At 40.7% G+C, this 15,281-nt stretch overlaps 3 protein-coding genes across 10 annotated transcripts in view; 2 read left to right on the top strand and 1 right to left on the bottom strand.

The window, feature by feature from the left end:
• Nucleotides 1-2,596, top strand: part of cyp2u1 (cytochrome P450, family 2, subfamily U, polypeptide 1) — a 7,898-nt gene extending 5,302 nt beyond the window's left edge. Inside the window, exons 4-5 of the mRNA XM_032501041.1 lie at nucleotides 1,429-1,596; nucleotides 1,705-2,596. Of these exons, the coding sequence (XP_032356932.1) occupies nucleotides 1,429-1,596; nucleotides 1,705-1,886 (350 nt within the window). The 3' untranslated portion in view covers nucleotides 1,887-2,596. The remainder of the gene's footprint in view (nucleotides 1-1,428; nucleotides 1,597-1,704) is intronic.
• Nucleotides 2,597-4,694: 2,098 nt separating this feature from the next.
• Nucleotides 4,695-8,963, top strand: hadh (hydroxyacyl-CoA dehydrogenase). 2 transcript variants are annotated; one of them, XM_032501123.1, is made up of 9 exons: nucleotides 4,695-4,912; nucleotides 5,748-5,876; nucleotides 5,963-6,120; nucleotides 6,223-6,349; nucleotides 7,218-7,307; nucleotides 7,400-7,472; nucleotides 8,280-8,396; nucleotides 8,663-8,819; nucleotides 8,860-8,963. In XM_032501123.1, exons 1-8 carry the CDS (start codon nucleotides 4,796-4,798, stop codon nucleotides 8,779-8,781), a joined length of 930 nt encoding a protein of 309 aa, XP_032357014.1. In that variant the 5' UTR covers nucleotides 4,695-4,795; the 3' UTR covers nucleotides 8,782-8,819; nucleotides 8,860-8,963. The 2 variants fall into 2 exon arrangements, with proteins under 2 accessions (XP_032357014.1, XP_032357006.1); XM_032501115.1 differs by having other exon boundaries at nucleotides 8,663-8,963.
• Nucleotides 8,964-11,874: 2,911 nt separating this feature from the next.
• Nucleotides 11,875-15,281, bottom strand: part of lef1 (lymphoid enhancer-binding factor 1) — a 39,953-nt gene continuing 36,546 nt past the window's right edge. For all 7 annotated transcript variants that reach the window (XM_032501075.1, XM_032501049.1, XM_032501080.1 and 4 more), the window contains one exon: nucleotides 11,875-12,207. Coding sequence is in view for 4 of the 7 variants with exons in the window: in XM_032501049.1 (XP_032356940.1) it covers nucleotides 12,128-12,207 (80 nt within the window). In the remaining 3 variants the exon portion in view is untranslated. The remainder of the gene's footprint in view (nucleotides 12,208-15,281) is intronic.

The raw sequence follows: 15,281 nt of genomic DNA, 5'->3' as shown, positions 1-15,281 counted from the left end.
AGCGTTTAAAGACTCTGTCCGTTGTTTATTTCTAAAGACACACGACAATGTATAAAAGGCTCCATTACCTTGTAGCTCACATGATGGTTTTTGTAAAAACAGGCTAACGATTGAGTCATAAACACACATTTTAGCGTTGCATAGTCGACAAATCACCGTATTGTCAGGGGAAGCACGCAAACAGTTTGGGCTTCCATTAGCTGTTTAGGTTTAATTACTAATGTTAACTAGCGTGTTAGTTAGCAGTAACTTATGGCAAGCCATAATAACTAGCCTGTGCCTATGTTATCTCCTAACATATACCTACGCTCTCCGTCTCTGCTAATTGGGAATAATTGAGATTTCTCTTGGCACAGCTACCAGAGGACTTACAACTTTCAGACACGTTGCCCACGTCACATCTACGTCGTCAAGCTCAGTTGGAGGTTGCGAAGTAATGCTCAGCCAAAAAAAAAAAAAAAAAAGTAATGCTCAGCCATCACCGGAAAAGAGCTTCTAATTTCCTTCACTGGACTCCGTCCAGAACAACGAAATCTGTTGGTCCACTTCTTTAACTGTTTAACTGGGATAGGTCCCATGGTCCGGAAGTAGAAGGGCGTGACTTCGTCAGTCCGTCGTGCGACAGTAATAATCATCCGTGCGGATACACAGCGGTAAACAATGTTAATTAGATCGTTTAACACAGCTTCGAGGCGAATCAATATGCATCGATGGTTTTTAGTAATCCAAGTACTCGAGTTACTTGAGGAATCGTTTAAGCCCTAGATCAGCCTGTTGAGAAAGGAGAAGACTTTAAATATTTAGGAACCTTTTTGTGATGCACTCATAGCCTCACAGTTGAATCAGATCTAGCCTAGCCTAATTTCTTATCCCACACAGGAACATTTGTTTGGTCCAGGGCTCCAGACATCACATTGACAGCATCATAAATGAAAACATGTGATCGCAGTAGGACAAGATAATCAACAAGGTCAAATAAATAGTCAATCCACATCAGTAAAATCAAACTGGGATCAGTATATAAACGCAGGTGAAACAAAAAAGCCCAACCAATTGTCGGATCTTGTTCATCCCCATTTTAAAGAATTCATAAATAAGACACTATAGAGCCGCTGCAGAAACCAAGAATATTTACAAAAAGGTCTTTCATTCCAAATGCAATACGTTTGCTAAATTCATAATCACCAACACTGGTACCATGTCTGTTAGTGTTGTCTGTGTATGTTGTGCTATTTATTGTATGTGCGTTTTACTAACCTACCTGTGGACAATAAAGACAATTGTTATGATTATTATGATAAACAATAATTGTATATCGGGGATAATAAAGATATCCAGAGCTAAATTTGTTTGCTTTGTCGTCCTTTCACAAGCATTTGATTCGCCAAGGTGATGGCTTTTGAATGTATTTTTTGTCCTTTATTTTAGAGTTCAGAGGCTACACTATTCCCAAAGGAACCGTTATTGTGCCCAACCTGTGGTCTGTCCACAGAGATCCCACTCTGTGGGACGGCCCAGACAGTTTCAACCCAGGACGCTTCTTGGACGAGGAGGGAAAGTTGATCCGAATAGAAGGCTTTATACCATTCGGGATTGGTATGTACTATGTCATTTCTTACTTATATGGGCCAAACACTGATCTAAAAATTAAATTTTAATTGTCCTTGCACCATGCGCTGATGATTTATCCGCGGTATCGTTCAGGTCGCAGGGTGTGCATGGGGGAACAGCTGGCGAAGATGGAGCTGTTCCTGACGGTTACCAGCTTACTGCAGGCCTTCAGATTCAGACTGCCAGAGGGAACGCCTCCTCCCACCCTGGACGGACGATTTGGCCTGACGCATGCACCCTTTCCATACACTGTGTGTGTGCACCCTCGTATATAAAGTGGAATATTTGGTTCTCACACATCTTCTGTAAATCAAGGAGCTTTACCAACCAACCAAGCTGTGAGTAAAGGTCTCCTGGAGAGTGAATGTAATCAGTGCAAAATAGAAAAAGTATGTTTTGATTGGGATGTAGCTCTTTTGCTAATGCACTTATGACTGCACATTATGTCATTATCAATTAATTTAATGATTATTTAAGCAATAATTTAGTCCATAACATTTCAGAAGCAATGAAAAATACCCATCAGAAGTGACCATAATCCAAAGTGATCATTTACAGTATGCAACGCATTTACAATTATGTGATTCAGAACAGCTGCAGTGAACCCTCTAATTTTCAAAAGCCGGAACTGGCTAATTTTTTTGTATCTTTACTTGATAGTAAAGTAATAATTAAGGTATATAATCAAAATTCTGTTGATTATGTTGGTCAATCAGCCTCTTCAGTATCAGGTCAGTATTATATGCCAGATGCCTTTGATTTTGTAAGATAACTGTTCAATAACTGTATTGATATTTTATCATAGTACTGATTTATAATGCATACCACTGATTTATAGAACTGTCCCTATAATGTTTTTTATTAGGGCAATAGGGAAAGAAAGATTTTAATTCAAAGACTTGAGATATATATTTTCTTTACAGACTAACTGGATTAATGGATTACTGGCCATGTGTCAATAAAAAGAGATTATCCTAAAAATAATTATCTGTATCACGAATATATATTTAATGTTTTTTACTTTAAATTTTTTACTTTAAATTTTTGTTTCCTTTTAAAATAGTATTGTTCTAGCACTGCGAATGATTTATGAGATTTTTGTTCATCAGAAATTGTTCCTGCTGTTGTGTTTTTGTTGTGTCTCCCTCCTTCCTGTATTTCCTCTCTCTGTTTTGGAATGAAACATTTGATCGCAAGAAAGGATTGTGGGAAAGGTGCACTGGGCCTCCTTCGGTATGTGTAGTGTACTTTTCGGTATGTTGTCATCTGGACCAATGTTTTGCACTTTAAATTAAAAAAAAATTGATCACAAAAAAAAAGATTTTTCATCAGAACAGTGGAAGAAATAGTCAGCTCAGTGCTAGAAACGTTGTCACTGATACAAGGTGTACAAGGTAACTTCATATCAATATCATCATTTAACTCTTTTCTTTACCTTGTTTTACTTTAGTAAACTGAGTAACTTGGTACCTTTTGGTTTTTTTTTTTGTGAGATTAGGGTTGTGGCCATTCTGGCGGTATTTCTGAAAACAGGAAACAAACATTTTGGAGAATTTCTCAAACGTGGGTGTGACATAGATTTTATGGTAAAATCTACAAAAACAGTTGGAGCTGTTCAGGATTTTGCAGGGTTTGCCGTGACTAAACTAAGCTTTATAGTGACGACTGTATTGTAGAGTAAAGAGAAGTTCTTCCAGTCTTGGTTATGGGTAACCAGAGTATAAAGTCATATGATCCTGTGGTGGATGAGATAGTGAAATATGGTTCTGCCTGTATGGAATGCCACCGTATTGGTCAACAAGGTTTGGGTTTCTACAAAATGGTTCACTGTGTTCAGGACAATTGACAGTTCCGCCGCTACTCTGTTCTTTTAAATCAAGGCTGAAGACCTTTCTTTTTGATGTTGCCTCATAATTGTTATTTTCCTATATTTAATTTAATTGCATTGTTAAAAGATTATGACAGTCTTATCTGCTTTTATATTTTTAGTTGTTTTTAGCTGCTCTTTAATGTTTCATTTTGTATACTGCATTATAATTTTTATTCTCGTATCTTATGTTTTTTAATTTCTCTTTGTTTTATGTAAAGCACTTTGAATGGCCTTGTTGCTGAAATGTGCTTTACAAATAAAACTGCATTGCCTTGCCTTTTCTTCCTTTTCCAAACAAACCAGGATCATGTTGTCATTTTGAAGGAATAAACTGTAGAAATAATATAGACTGTATGTAACGATCCATGAGAAATACACAGCTTAAAGCTTAATGTGGTTTTACACCAGCAGGGGGCATTCTGGCCCTTTTTATAAGGCGTTCCCATACTGTGTTTAGAGTTAGAAGCAGGTTGAGAGAGGTGAATTATGATTTTAACAAAAACATATCAGGTCAGTAATAAAACTTATCTCAATGATCTAAAATAAACTGACTAAAAACTGGGACTTTCTGAACCATTATGACAGTTCATTTGGGATTAGGGACATTACATATTTTCTTTTTGCTGATTTTCATCCTTCTGTACATCCATTCATTTACACTTGTCAACATGCTTTATCCATCCCCAATAGAACTTAAAACAAACATCCACTTCAGCCCCAAGATAGTATTCTCTGGACCAGAAAAGCCAGATTCTTTTTTTTTACTCTACCTAGAAAGAGTTAACATCACTCAAGTGAGTATTTAACTGTTCAGACTCAGATATTTTACAAGATTTCTAGTGGACATTGACAATCTGGAGTGTCATCTTAAGTGCGTGACCTTAAAGTAAAAAGGGCACACAGGTGGTCTTATTTTTAGATATCCCCATGAAAGTCTCAGGAGAAATCTACAGACGCAAAAAAAGACAAGTATGGTAAAATAAACACCTAAATGTGTATTTTGGACGTTTTCTTTCCACTAGTCTAAAAAAACGGCATGTTATTGAAGCAAAATAGCACAAAAACCTTAAATTTGACTAGTGCACGAACAAACGTTTTATTCCCTGCATGGTCTCGCCTTAAAGCAACGTTTGTGTACATATTTACTTCACTCTGTCAATATGTCTGGGACCCCATTTGGGAACGTGACAGCGATATCTGTGTGAAAGGTCGTGGAAGTGTCTGCGTGATGACGTCATCGCCGACGTTCCTTCTTTTCTAACCCTAACCCGGGATTGTTTCAGTCCTTGAAGTTGTGTAGCAGGTTGACACATCATGGCGTTCTTCAGTCACCAGATCCGCAGAGGTTTCTCGTCTTCGGCTGTCAGGAATGTTGTTATTAAGCATGTGACGATCATCGGAGGTGGGCAGATGGGTGCAGGAATTGCACAGGTAATCATAAGACTAAGAGACATGTCTTTGGTCTCCGTGTATAGCCATGTAGCTAGCATTAGCTTCATTATAGCTAGTGAAGTAGTAGCTGCTCTATAAAGCAGTAGTGGCGGCTAAACAGATGTACATTAGTCTTCAGATTTAAAGTCTTTTCTCTTGTAAATCGACAAGAACCCTCTTCCCATCAAGCAGCTTCGTGTCGCGTGCAATGTGTTCCATATCAAATGAGCTTTCGACATGAAAGTTTTTAAGTTTTACATTTTCCCGACAGTGAATGGTTTTCTTGTCTAACAGCACAGTCACCAATTGATCCCACGAGGAAGTTGTGTTGTGAAATAGTTCAGGTGTCATATTAAACCCAGTTGTTTCCTTGTGTGGTGTCGGAAGACAAGACTCGGCTCAGATGAAGTGCAGGATGCACATTTAGCCACCAGGTGTCGCTCGCCGTATCTGGTCTACAGGAAATACACAGTCTCACATTATACACTGATTTTGTACGAATAGGTTACTTTTGTCTGTTGTCCAAGATCCGGATCCAGCTGTTTCACCACCACACATGCAGTCTGTTTCTCCTCCTCTTCCTTTTGTGCACTGCAGTGTGGGACAAAAGTGTACATCAACAGCCCATTCAAAATGTGTCTTTTGTTTGTTATTTTGAGTATCTTTTAATTTTGCCAGTGCGAACACACAACATTTAAAATGTATGGAATTGGGTCACAGCTCTGGTTTGTGGATTCCGGTTACATTTGCTGTTTGGGCGCCTACTCGTGTTTTGCTCTCCCCTAAACATCCCAGCTCTCTTCCTAGTTATCTTGAACTCATTTCTTTCTGAAAGGTTGCTGCATCAACTGGCCACTCTGTGACTCTGGTGGACACAAATGAGGACATCCTTAAAAAGGCTGTCAAAGGAATTGAAGGGAACCTTAAAAGAGTGGTCAAGAAGAAGTTCGCTGATAAGCCAGAGGTGAGACACAGTAGATCACCAGACAAAAGAAAAACCAAAAAAAAGAGTGAAATGTGTGGCAGATATTGTATTTTGGTTTGTTTCAGGCAGGTGAAGAGTTCATCCAGAAAGCCCTGCAGAACGTGTCAACCTCGACAGATGCTGGATCTGTAGTTCAGGGCTCGGATCTTGTGTTGGAGGCCATTGTGGAAAATCTTAAAATCAAACAGGATCTCTTTGGTGGTCTTGACAAGCTGGCTCCAACGTAAGCACTGTCCCTTCTCTGTCTGCCTGTCTCTGTCTGTCTGTCTGTCTGTCTCTGTCTGTGTGTGTCAAATTTAATTATTACCTCACCTTGTTTTTTTAGACACACCATATTTGCCAGCAACACATCGTCCCTGCCCATCAGCGACATCGCCAGCTCTACCAACAGGCTGGATAGATTTGGCGGCCTTCACTTCTTCAACCCAGTCCCAATAATGAAGCTTGTAGAGGTACTGCCCCTGAAAAACAAATATCTGGTTTTTCTTTTTTTTTTAGATGGGTTTTTTAAAAGAGAAAGCAACAGTTCAGTGGGATGAAAGAAAAGAAGAAATGGGAGAAACATAAAACATTTAATGGTTAATTTTAGATTCCATAATTTTATCTAAAGTACCGTAATTGTATTGCCTAATGGTAACAGCTAACGCCTCCCAGCACCTGTAAAGCCCATTATTTAACATGGTTCATTTTCGTGTGAGTGTGAGAGTTGTTGTTGGTAGGAATTTGTTACCATTGGACAGAGCCAGGCTAGATATCCCCCCCCCCCCCGTTTCCAGTCTTTGTGCTAAGCTATGCTGGCTTGCAGTATCTTTAGATTGACAGACATGAGAGTACTATAGAGCTTCTTGGACTCCGACCTGCGGCCCTCTGCCGTATGTCATCCCCCCCCCCGCTCTCTCTCCCCTTTCAAGTCTAAGCTGTCCTATACAAATAAAGGCCTAAAATGCTGCAAAAAAAGAATCTTTAAAAAAAAAAAGCATCACTCCATTCACAAATAAATAAATCTCAGAAGATCTCTCTCGGATACACCGCTAACCACCTCCATGCTTTTAGCCAATTATTTGGGTTACATTATCCAGAAGTGTTATTCTTTGTCACAGAAGGGCAATGTGTATCCAGAAGTGTACAGAAGAGATTTATAGTATATACTGATTCAGTTTGTGATTTGGCTATTGTGTTTGTTTTTCTCTGTCAGCGTTTATGAAGAAGGGGAACTATTGAGAACTGAAATCTGCCCCAACATAATATAATAATGCTAGTGACGTAGTGTAGTTTATTAGAATCAACAAAGCTCTTTTTTCAAGTATCCATCCTTCACAGGTCATTGCAACCTCCGCAACAAGCCAAGAAACCTTCGATTCCCTCCTGAACTTCAGCAAAAAGCTAGGAAAAACATCAGTGTCCTGCAAGGTAATACTAGCTGTCTGATGTCAATCGAGTTGAAGTCTCTTAAAAATATATTGAACAGCCCAATCAGCAGCATCCAACATCTCTTCATTCAGGATACACCAGGATTCATTGTGAACCGCCTACTCCTTCCCTACATCATGGAGGTCATCCGCATGTATGAGAGAGGTATGTATACCTGCATGAGCACTAGTTATGTCCATAGTCAAATTATCACATTTACTGTCAATTAATAGTAAAACATACACGCAGTGTAAATACAAAATATTCCCAAAAAAGACTTTCAATGAACTTTTGTCTGCTGTTACTCAAACAGACCACTCTGGTTTGATCTTAATTAACAGCGTTAGGTGTGAAAATATTGTCTCTCTGCTCTCTGATCAACCCTAGCAGTGTTCCAAACGTTAAATTACTTTTGGTCCTATTTTAACGCTCTAGGGGCACGGCGTGAAGCGCCGGGCGCAGGTGCGTTTAGGGCGTGTACGAATCCACTTTTGCTAGTTTATCAGCGGGATGAAAAAAGGGTCCGTGCGCCGGGCTGGGGTCTTCATTAAGTCATAACGAAGTCATCGTAGGCACATTTCAATAATGCGCTGTTAAAATAACCATGAAATGCTGCGCTACTGACTTTAGACCAGGTTTTTGTTGGTCAATAGCGTGATCACTTCCCACGCTGCCTCAAGATAGCAATACGCCAAAAATCCACCTGAACACCCGTCCCTGTAAGACCAGCACGCCCACAGCCGCAAAGATGGGCGCAGGTGCATTTGCTATTTCAACGACGTGGGCACTGGACGGGAATTAACTGTGTCGGTCTTAAACTCGCAAAGACACGTAGGGCGTAGGGCGCTGGACCGGGTGCAGCATAGGGCCCAGAGGCTCTAGTTCGGTATCCCTTCATGTTATTTTCTAGTTCCTGATTGATTTATGCAGCTTTGCATGGTTACCGTTTAGTCTTTCTGTTTTCTCCCTCAGGTGATGGATCCAAAGAGGACATTGATATTGCCATGAAACTTGGCTGTGGTTATCCCATGGGACCCTTTGAGCTTGCGGACTATGTAGGACTAGACACTATAAAGTTCATCATGGATGGTGAGTAAAACTATATGGGAAATTATATCATAACTATATTTTTCCCCTAATAATGTATTCAATTTCTGCCAATAAATCATCTTAAAGCTGACACACTGGTACTTTGGGGAAAGGTTCTGAATACTTCCTCCACCGCTGGAGACGACTTTAATTTGAAAGTGTGACCGCCTGTGATAAAATGAAACTGGTGCAAAGAAGAAAAACAGAGCTAATTCAAATGAACTGATATATTAAATGTAAAACCCTATTATTTTTGTTATCTTTAGGTTGGTCTGCAGCAAATCCAGACAACCCAGTCTTTGCCCAGAGCGAGTTGCTGACAAAGCTGGTTGCGGAGGGCAAATTGGGCAAAAAGACAGGAGAAGGATTCTACAAGTACAAGTGATTTAGTTTCACAATGTTGCTAGTTCTGTGGGGAAGGACGTCACTGTGAAACTAATCAGAACTTCAGAAAATAAGCCAGCCAACATGGACTGATATGAATGGAAATAGAAAAAGTGCCTGTGCCTTCTATAATAAAGGTTGACTTTTGTCTGTCAGTCCATTTTCTTATGGATGCCCACTGAATGACTTCTTTTGCGTTTAAAGCATACATTTACACCATTTACTGCAAGTTTTACTTATTTTTGGTTTTTATGGGGTATCGACCTCAGTTATCTGAAATAATCTCTGTATGTGGGGTAGTTGGGATGTATGGGCAATTTTATCAACTGCTGGTCAAACATAATATAGTCTCACACCTACTTTCTCATGGTCATTTTTGACCAGTAACAATACTGATAAATTAATGAAAGTGGTCATCACTAATTTTTATATGTTAAAATTAGGAAAGTGAAAAAGGATAAATGAAGCCTTCGGTCAGTCAGATGAAATAGTACTTATGACAAAGTTGTAACCCGCGAAGAAAAAGGACCATGAGAGTTAAAATAATTTGCTACTATTTGGTGTCTTGTAGGAGTGAAAAGTGTTATTCACAGACCTGGGTGATGTTTAGGCTCAACATAAAACGTGAATCCCTCTTAAATGTACTAGCATCCATCAAATTATTTGTGATACAATATTTATTGCTAATGAGATGGAAGATAACGTTTTTATTACTTAGTTCTTTGAAAATGAGGCCTACTTCTCAAAACGCTTTGTGTGCATCATTGGGCTGTAACATGGGTTTAATGTATTTCCTTTCCATTAAACATTTGCAAAGCTGATTTTCTTTTTAAACATTTTAAAACCTGTATTGTTTACATCCACTATCTAGCAGTCTATTTATTCCCTGCCTCTGCTGGCACATCCCAGTCATGTTAGTTTATCTGACTAATACAAGGCTTCAGCTGTTTGTTGCCGTTTTTCCAGTGCAGCAAAAAAAAATAACCTCCCAGAGGTAATCACAAATAGAGAAATGTGTACAGCTGAAGGCTTGTGTTAGCTTCATTCATGGTTGCAGCCATCGCCGTGGTCCTGCTAGGGGCCCTGCTACACCCTACAGTGCCCAGCTACGCCCTGTACTACAACTACTCTTTCTAGTCATATTTCCATCATCGTCTTTGTGACTCTTATTGTGATATGGCCGTCTAGTGTCAAACTCTGCTTGTACAGCTTTCTTTACAGTGAAGCAAAATCATTTTGGAGTGGAGGGCCACTGTATTACACCTGATGTAGTTTATTGTAAACGTAACCTTTTCATTTACTCAGTATTGTAATTCTACCATTGTTGCTTCTGTCCATGTTAAAAGGGCTTTTGGTGAGACGGATCTAAATCGAGACCAAGGGCAGAGGATGCCGTTAAGACTGACTTATATGTGATCTACTTCTTCATAAATAAAATTGAAGTGGACAGAATGAATGATCGATGTTTAGCCTCTTAAAAATGTACTGTGTACCCAACAGGAACACAAGGTGGCACTGTTTTACTTGAAATGAAGACATTCAAGAGGCGCAATTCAGATTTGTCTATAAATAGACTTTTCCTTTGCTCTCGGCTCTTTAATCAAAAATGTTATCTTCAAAAATTCAATTTTTACCTTAAGACTTTTCACAGAATTTTAAAGTCTAAAGACATTTTTAAAACAAACATTTATACTACGATGTTACTTTTTTCATTATTACAATAATACAGTGTAAATGTAGTCCAAAGCATTTTGTGCTTTTGGAGTTTTGATTACTTGTCAATGTTTTCAGCTTAAACTTTCCACAAAGACTAAAACATGTTATATCCAATGTGTTTTACCTGCTTTGCACCATCAAGACATACATACCACTGTCGCCTATGCATACTTACATCATAATCTCCAAGGATGACACACAGACTGCTACATCTGGCACTTCCAGCTCGGGTCTTTCCACCACACAAGTGATCAAATGAGCCAATGGTGCCTTTTTATTTTTCTTACAAAAAAACAAAACATGTTGAAACAGTTCAAATATGAACACTTGGGAAGCAAAATGCTACACCAAGATGACAGTGACCCAAAATATGAAAATTAAAAAAAAAAGGAATTCATCAAGTAATACTAAAATAGAGCATTAAAATCAAAATGTTACAGAGATGCTTGCATGGAATAAACAACATGGCTAAAGACCACACTATTAGCTACCAGAGAGAAAAGACAAAGGTCCATTGCAATAAAAGAAAGACTGCCAAGTGCTGGGGTAAATATATATATCTGCTTCATTTGTCATGTTTTAGAACAATAAAATATAGGCCTCTGAGCTATCACTCTCGCCTTTGTCCTAATGTTGCCTGCAAAAATACCAAGAAAATTGACATATCCTGACAGTTTTAAAAAGTACACATACTGAGCATTATTTTACATCTGAGCAAGACTCGAGGTCACTATTTGTTACAAATAGTTATCAAAAGAAGCCTTAAGTTTCAATTTTCTGCAAGATGCTTCAACAAGAAAAATGGCTTTCCTGTGTCCAAAGCTTATTTTCATATATACCACTATATATATATATATTTAAAAAAAAAACATAAAAAAATCAATAAAATATACACCGAAAAATTGAAACAAGGGTTCAAAATACAAAAAGATTCAGTCTAAAATGAAAAGCAAATCAAAATGTTGATCCTTTTTTGCACCAACTTGTCAGCAACAAACTAAATTAGCGTCTTGAGGACGTTTCATAGACAAGATGAGATTCCTCCGGCTTCCTTAGTGCAGTCTAAAAAGAGGTGTTTGGTCGGTCGGGCAAAACCCCAAATGGTCTCAAAAATCCAGGGAGAGAGAGGTGAGGGGGGTGGGTGTGAGTGGGGGGTGTTGAGGGAGTGAATGTCGGCCTAATGAACTATACAAAGGAACCGCGGTGACAAATAACTTACAGTAACTTAGAAACAGGTGTTTGGGCGGTGCAGTGGAGACGTTTGTGCGCACATCAAAAATTGCTGCTGTTTTTCAGTGCAGTGCCTTGGGATTGCAGTAAAGCTGATTGTAAAAGGAAACTGACCCAACGCAGCCATCAAATTGATGGGGGGGGGGGGTTTCGGTGAGAGAAGTGTGGTTGTGATGGTGCGCCTACTAATCGTGATTGTCTTGTTCAGTGTCTCTACAGCAGGCGCCTTCAGGACGGGAGTAGAGTCAAACAGTGAAGTGTTCTTGGTGGTGGTGGCATGTGACTGTGTTGAAAGAAGGGGTTGTGAGGTTTAGGTGGGGTTGGAAGAGATGGGTCGAGGGGGGGGGGATCCTCTGAGAACTGGAGGCTTCAGTTTGGAGATTTAAGGGTCTTCATGGAATCTAACAGGCCTCCATCTCTAGCAGAGGGCCCGTAGCTGCTGCCTTCGCTTTGCATGTGGAGAAGTTGTTCCGTTTTCCTCCTGGGGAGAAAACAAAAAACAAAGACAGGCACAAAAGAAAAGACGGATCAATCAAACGCACCAAGTAACTGCATCTGTGTACCAAAAAAAAAAAGGTGGAAAAAAAAATTAGAAACATTAGCAACTCACACCTTAACACCGATCACATTCACGTCACAGTTATCAAAACCAATTATATGAAGACAATTCAGATAGGCGGCCAGATAGCTCAGTTGGTAGAGCGGGCACCCATATGTAGAGGTTTGCTCCTCGGCGCAGCTGGCCACAGTTCGAGTCCAGCCTGCGGCCCTTTGCTGCATGTCATTCCCCCTCTCTCTCCCCTCTCATGTCTTCATCTGTCCTGTCAAATAAAGGCCTAAAATGCCCCCAAAAATATTTACAAGAAAATAAAGATGATTTAGAATGACTCAAAAGTGTCTCACCATGCAGGCATGCCTCCTCACTTCAGGGAGGGACAAATAACCTGTCATTACCATCTACATCATCACTCATTATTTCTTTCTTCGTAGTGTTACAGCTGATTGAATGAAAGCCTTTGCAGCAGTGTTGAGCCAAAGCTCTGAACTACAGAGGGGTTATAGGTCAGTGACAGGATGTGGGCCGGTCTAGCTTTGATCTAGCCTGACATGGGGGTTGCCGTGACCCAGCTGGCAGTGCTGCGCTCTTCTTTGCCCTCCCCTGACTGACTCATTCCTCCTCTCATTCTCTTAAAGCGTGCACCCAATTGTGTAACTTCTGGTTGACATTTAAGCTGCAGGTGGTTGATTGGGAAAACAAGACGAGGAAATACTCTCCACACAAGAGGATCACCGCATTGACCCAGTTGGTTAAAACTAGCAGAGTTCATGGAAATGATGCTGCTAATTATCCTGCCCAGGTGCAGATTGACGCTGCGGTGTAAAAAAAAAGTTACCTGACTGCTCAATCCACTTATACAAGACCCTCACAAAATTGGCCCCCTTCCCTGACGGGGAAATTGTTTGTCATGCTGCAAAAGTGTTCTTTTCCCCTCTCGTGATCCGGGCTTGAGCTAACATAACAGAGTTAGCGTCAGTTATTGAAAAGCCAAGGAGAGTTATTTTAGACCCGAGCAGCATCAAATAGAATCTGTGATCAAAGTGGAGAGGCAGAGACAGAGGTGGATGGATGCCTCCTGCGACTAAAAAGATGGATGTTTTGTGAAGACAAAAAAAAGGAAAAGAAACAGTATTAGTTTGCTTTTCCCTTGTGGCAAAGCCAAGAGTGTGTTTTTGTAGGAGAGAAGTCAACTGAGCCCTGCTGCTCACTGCATCTTAACACTCAAAAGTGCCCACACACACACACACACACACACACACACACACACACACACACACACACACACACACACACACACACACACACACACACACACACACACACACACACACACACACACACACACAGCTTTACCCCATGTGGATAAAAGGGAATAGGACAGAGGCCACCCTTCCTGAGGAGAGCTGACCCTGAGCTGCACAGAGTAGAGACTGAAAGAAGCAAAGCGCTTGGAGAGAAAGACAGAGCCCCTGATGCTTTTATTTACCTCCGCCGCCCTCACTCTTTTCATCCTAGGATCTCAAAGCGGGCCCGCACGCCCGGCACTGCACTGCACCCTGTTTCCTGGGGAGCATTTTTCCTTCCCCCACGACAGACATGAAAAGCTCTGGCCTTCCGGCCTGGAGAAGAGCCCTGAGGGGCTGCGGGCGAGAAGTGTGTGCATGTGTGTGCACGCAAGTTTCAAAAAAAGGTTGGTGGTAACAGCAGGGGTGTGTGCTTGCGTGGTGGTTGGCTGTAGGGGGCACCAGGCCAGCTCTTCACAAGGTCCAGCCGACACAAACACTGGGATTCAGGAGCAACTTGACCCCTCCTCTCTCTCACCTCCCTCCTCTCTCTACTTTAGTGCTCAGGAATGCCGGCTGGACCTTTTTGCAGGAAATGAAACGCTCCTCTGTTCAGAGAGCTAGCGAAGGATTTAGTCTCCCCCCCTTCTCTCTCTCCCCCAATTCCTTTCCCTCTACGGGACGGACGGAGGGAAGGAGGAGGGGAAGGAGTCGGACAAGTTCTCGCCCGGCTTTTGAAGTATGGGAGGTTAAGATAACTGGCCCAACCTCGCGTCTCAATCGCCGCTTTCACCTCCCAGGCCAAATCAAAGCGGCCGCAGCTGGGGCCCGCCTGCCTTAAAGCCCCCTAACCTCCAAACCCAGCCTCCCACCCACTTTCTCAGCTCCCTCTCTCTCTACACACAGCTCTGGGGTTTCTTTTGGTGCCATTAAAAAGGAAAACACCGCCGACAAATTACTCTAAAAATAAGCCAAGTGGAGAGAGGTGTCTCCAGCACAGGCTGAGGTGCAGACTTTACCATGGCAGAGAAAAGAGGGGAGATTTGGAGGAAAAACGAGCCACGCAAGTAATGAAAGATGCATCAAGAATAATCTTAAAAGATGAATCCAGTTTATTTCAACTTGGGGGGCTTATTTTTGTAGAATGAGCCATTGTTTTTGGTCAGTTGTGAGAACATTGTACATTAATTGTTAAGATCTGGGAACATGGTGACATCACTAGAAACAAGTGAGCCACATGATTAGACAGGTTCAGTCACTTTGTTTGCAGATCAGTCACACTCATCACATCCCAGCAATTAACCTAGTGAGTACAATCATATTGTTACTGACAGGAATGATGACTTGAATCATCCTTAAACTTTCAGGTCAAAATCTGGGCAGAAAAAACATTCTCACTAACTTGGCTCACAGGCTGACAACAGTGATTATTTTATCACCCAGAAGCTACAGTTTGATTGTTTAGTCTAAAGATTGTAAGAGAAGAAGTTAAAAATGCCCATCACCATTTCCCAAAGCAACAAAGGGCTTATTTTGTCAAAAATCCAAAGATGTTGAATTTAATTGATATAAACCAGAAAAGCAGCTCATTTTAAGTTGTATTTTACGTCATCTACAAGAAGAAAATGCCATATTGTAGGCAATTCATTTTCAGTTGTAAAGACATGAGGGGAAAATAAAACGAGCCAATAAAAAAAAAAAAAAAAATAAGCA

This window comes from Etheostoma spectabile, chromosome 2 (assembly GCF_008692095.1).
Source record: "Etheostoma spectabile isolate EspeVRDwgs_2016 chromosome 2, UIUC_Espe_1.0, whole genome shotgun sequence".
In the NCBI taxonomy this organism is placed as follows: domain Eukaryota; kingdom Metazoa; phylum Chordata; class Actinopteri; order Perciformes; family Percidae; genus Etheostoma; species Etheostoma spectabile.
The sequence above is the reverse complement of the archived record's forward strand: the minus strand, read 5'-3'. Positions and strand labels throughout refer to the sequence as shown.

What these genes read in the sequence shown, in the direction of transcription:
- hadh (XM_032501123.1), top strand. Translation starts at nt 4,796, where the DNA reads ATGGCGTTCTTCAGTCACCAGATCCGCAGAGGTTTCTCGTCTTCGGCT. An exon ending in CAATAATGAAGCTTGTAGAG is followed by an intron (nt 6,350 to 7,217) that starts GTACTGCCCCTG and finishes CATCCTTCACAG; the next exon opens with GTCATTGCAACCTCCGCAAC. An exon ending in AAACATCAGTGTCCTGCAAG is followed by an intron (nt 7,308 to 7,399) that starts GTAATACTAGCT and finishes CTCTTCATTCAG; the next exon opens with GATACACCAGGATTCATTGT.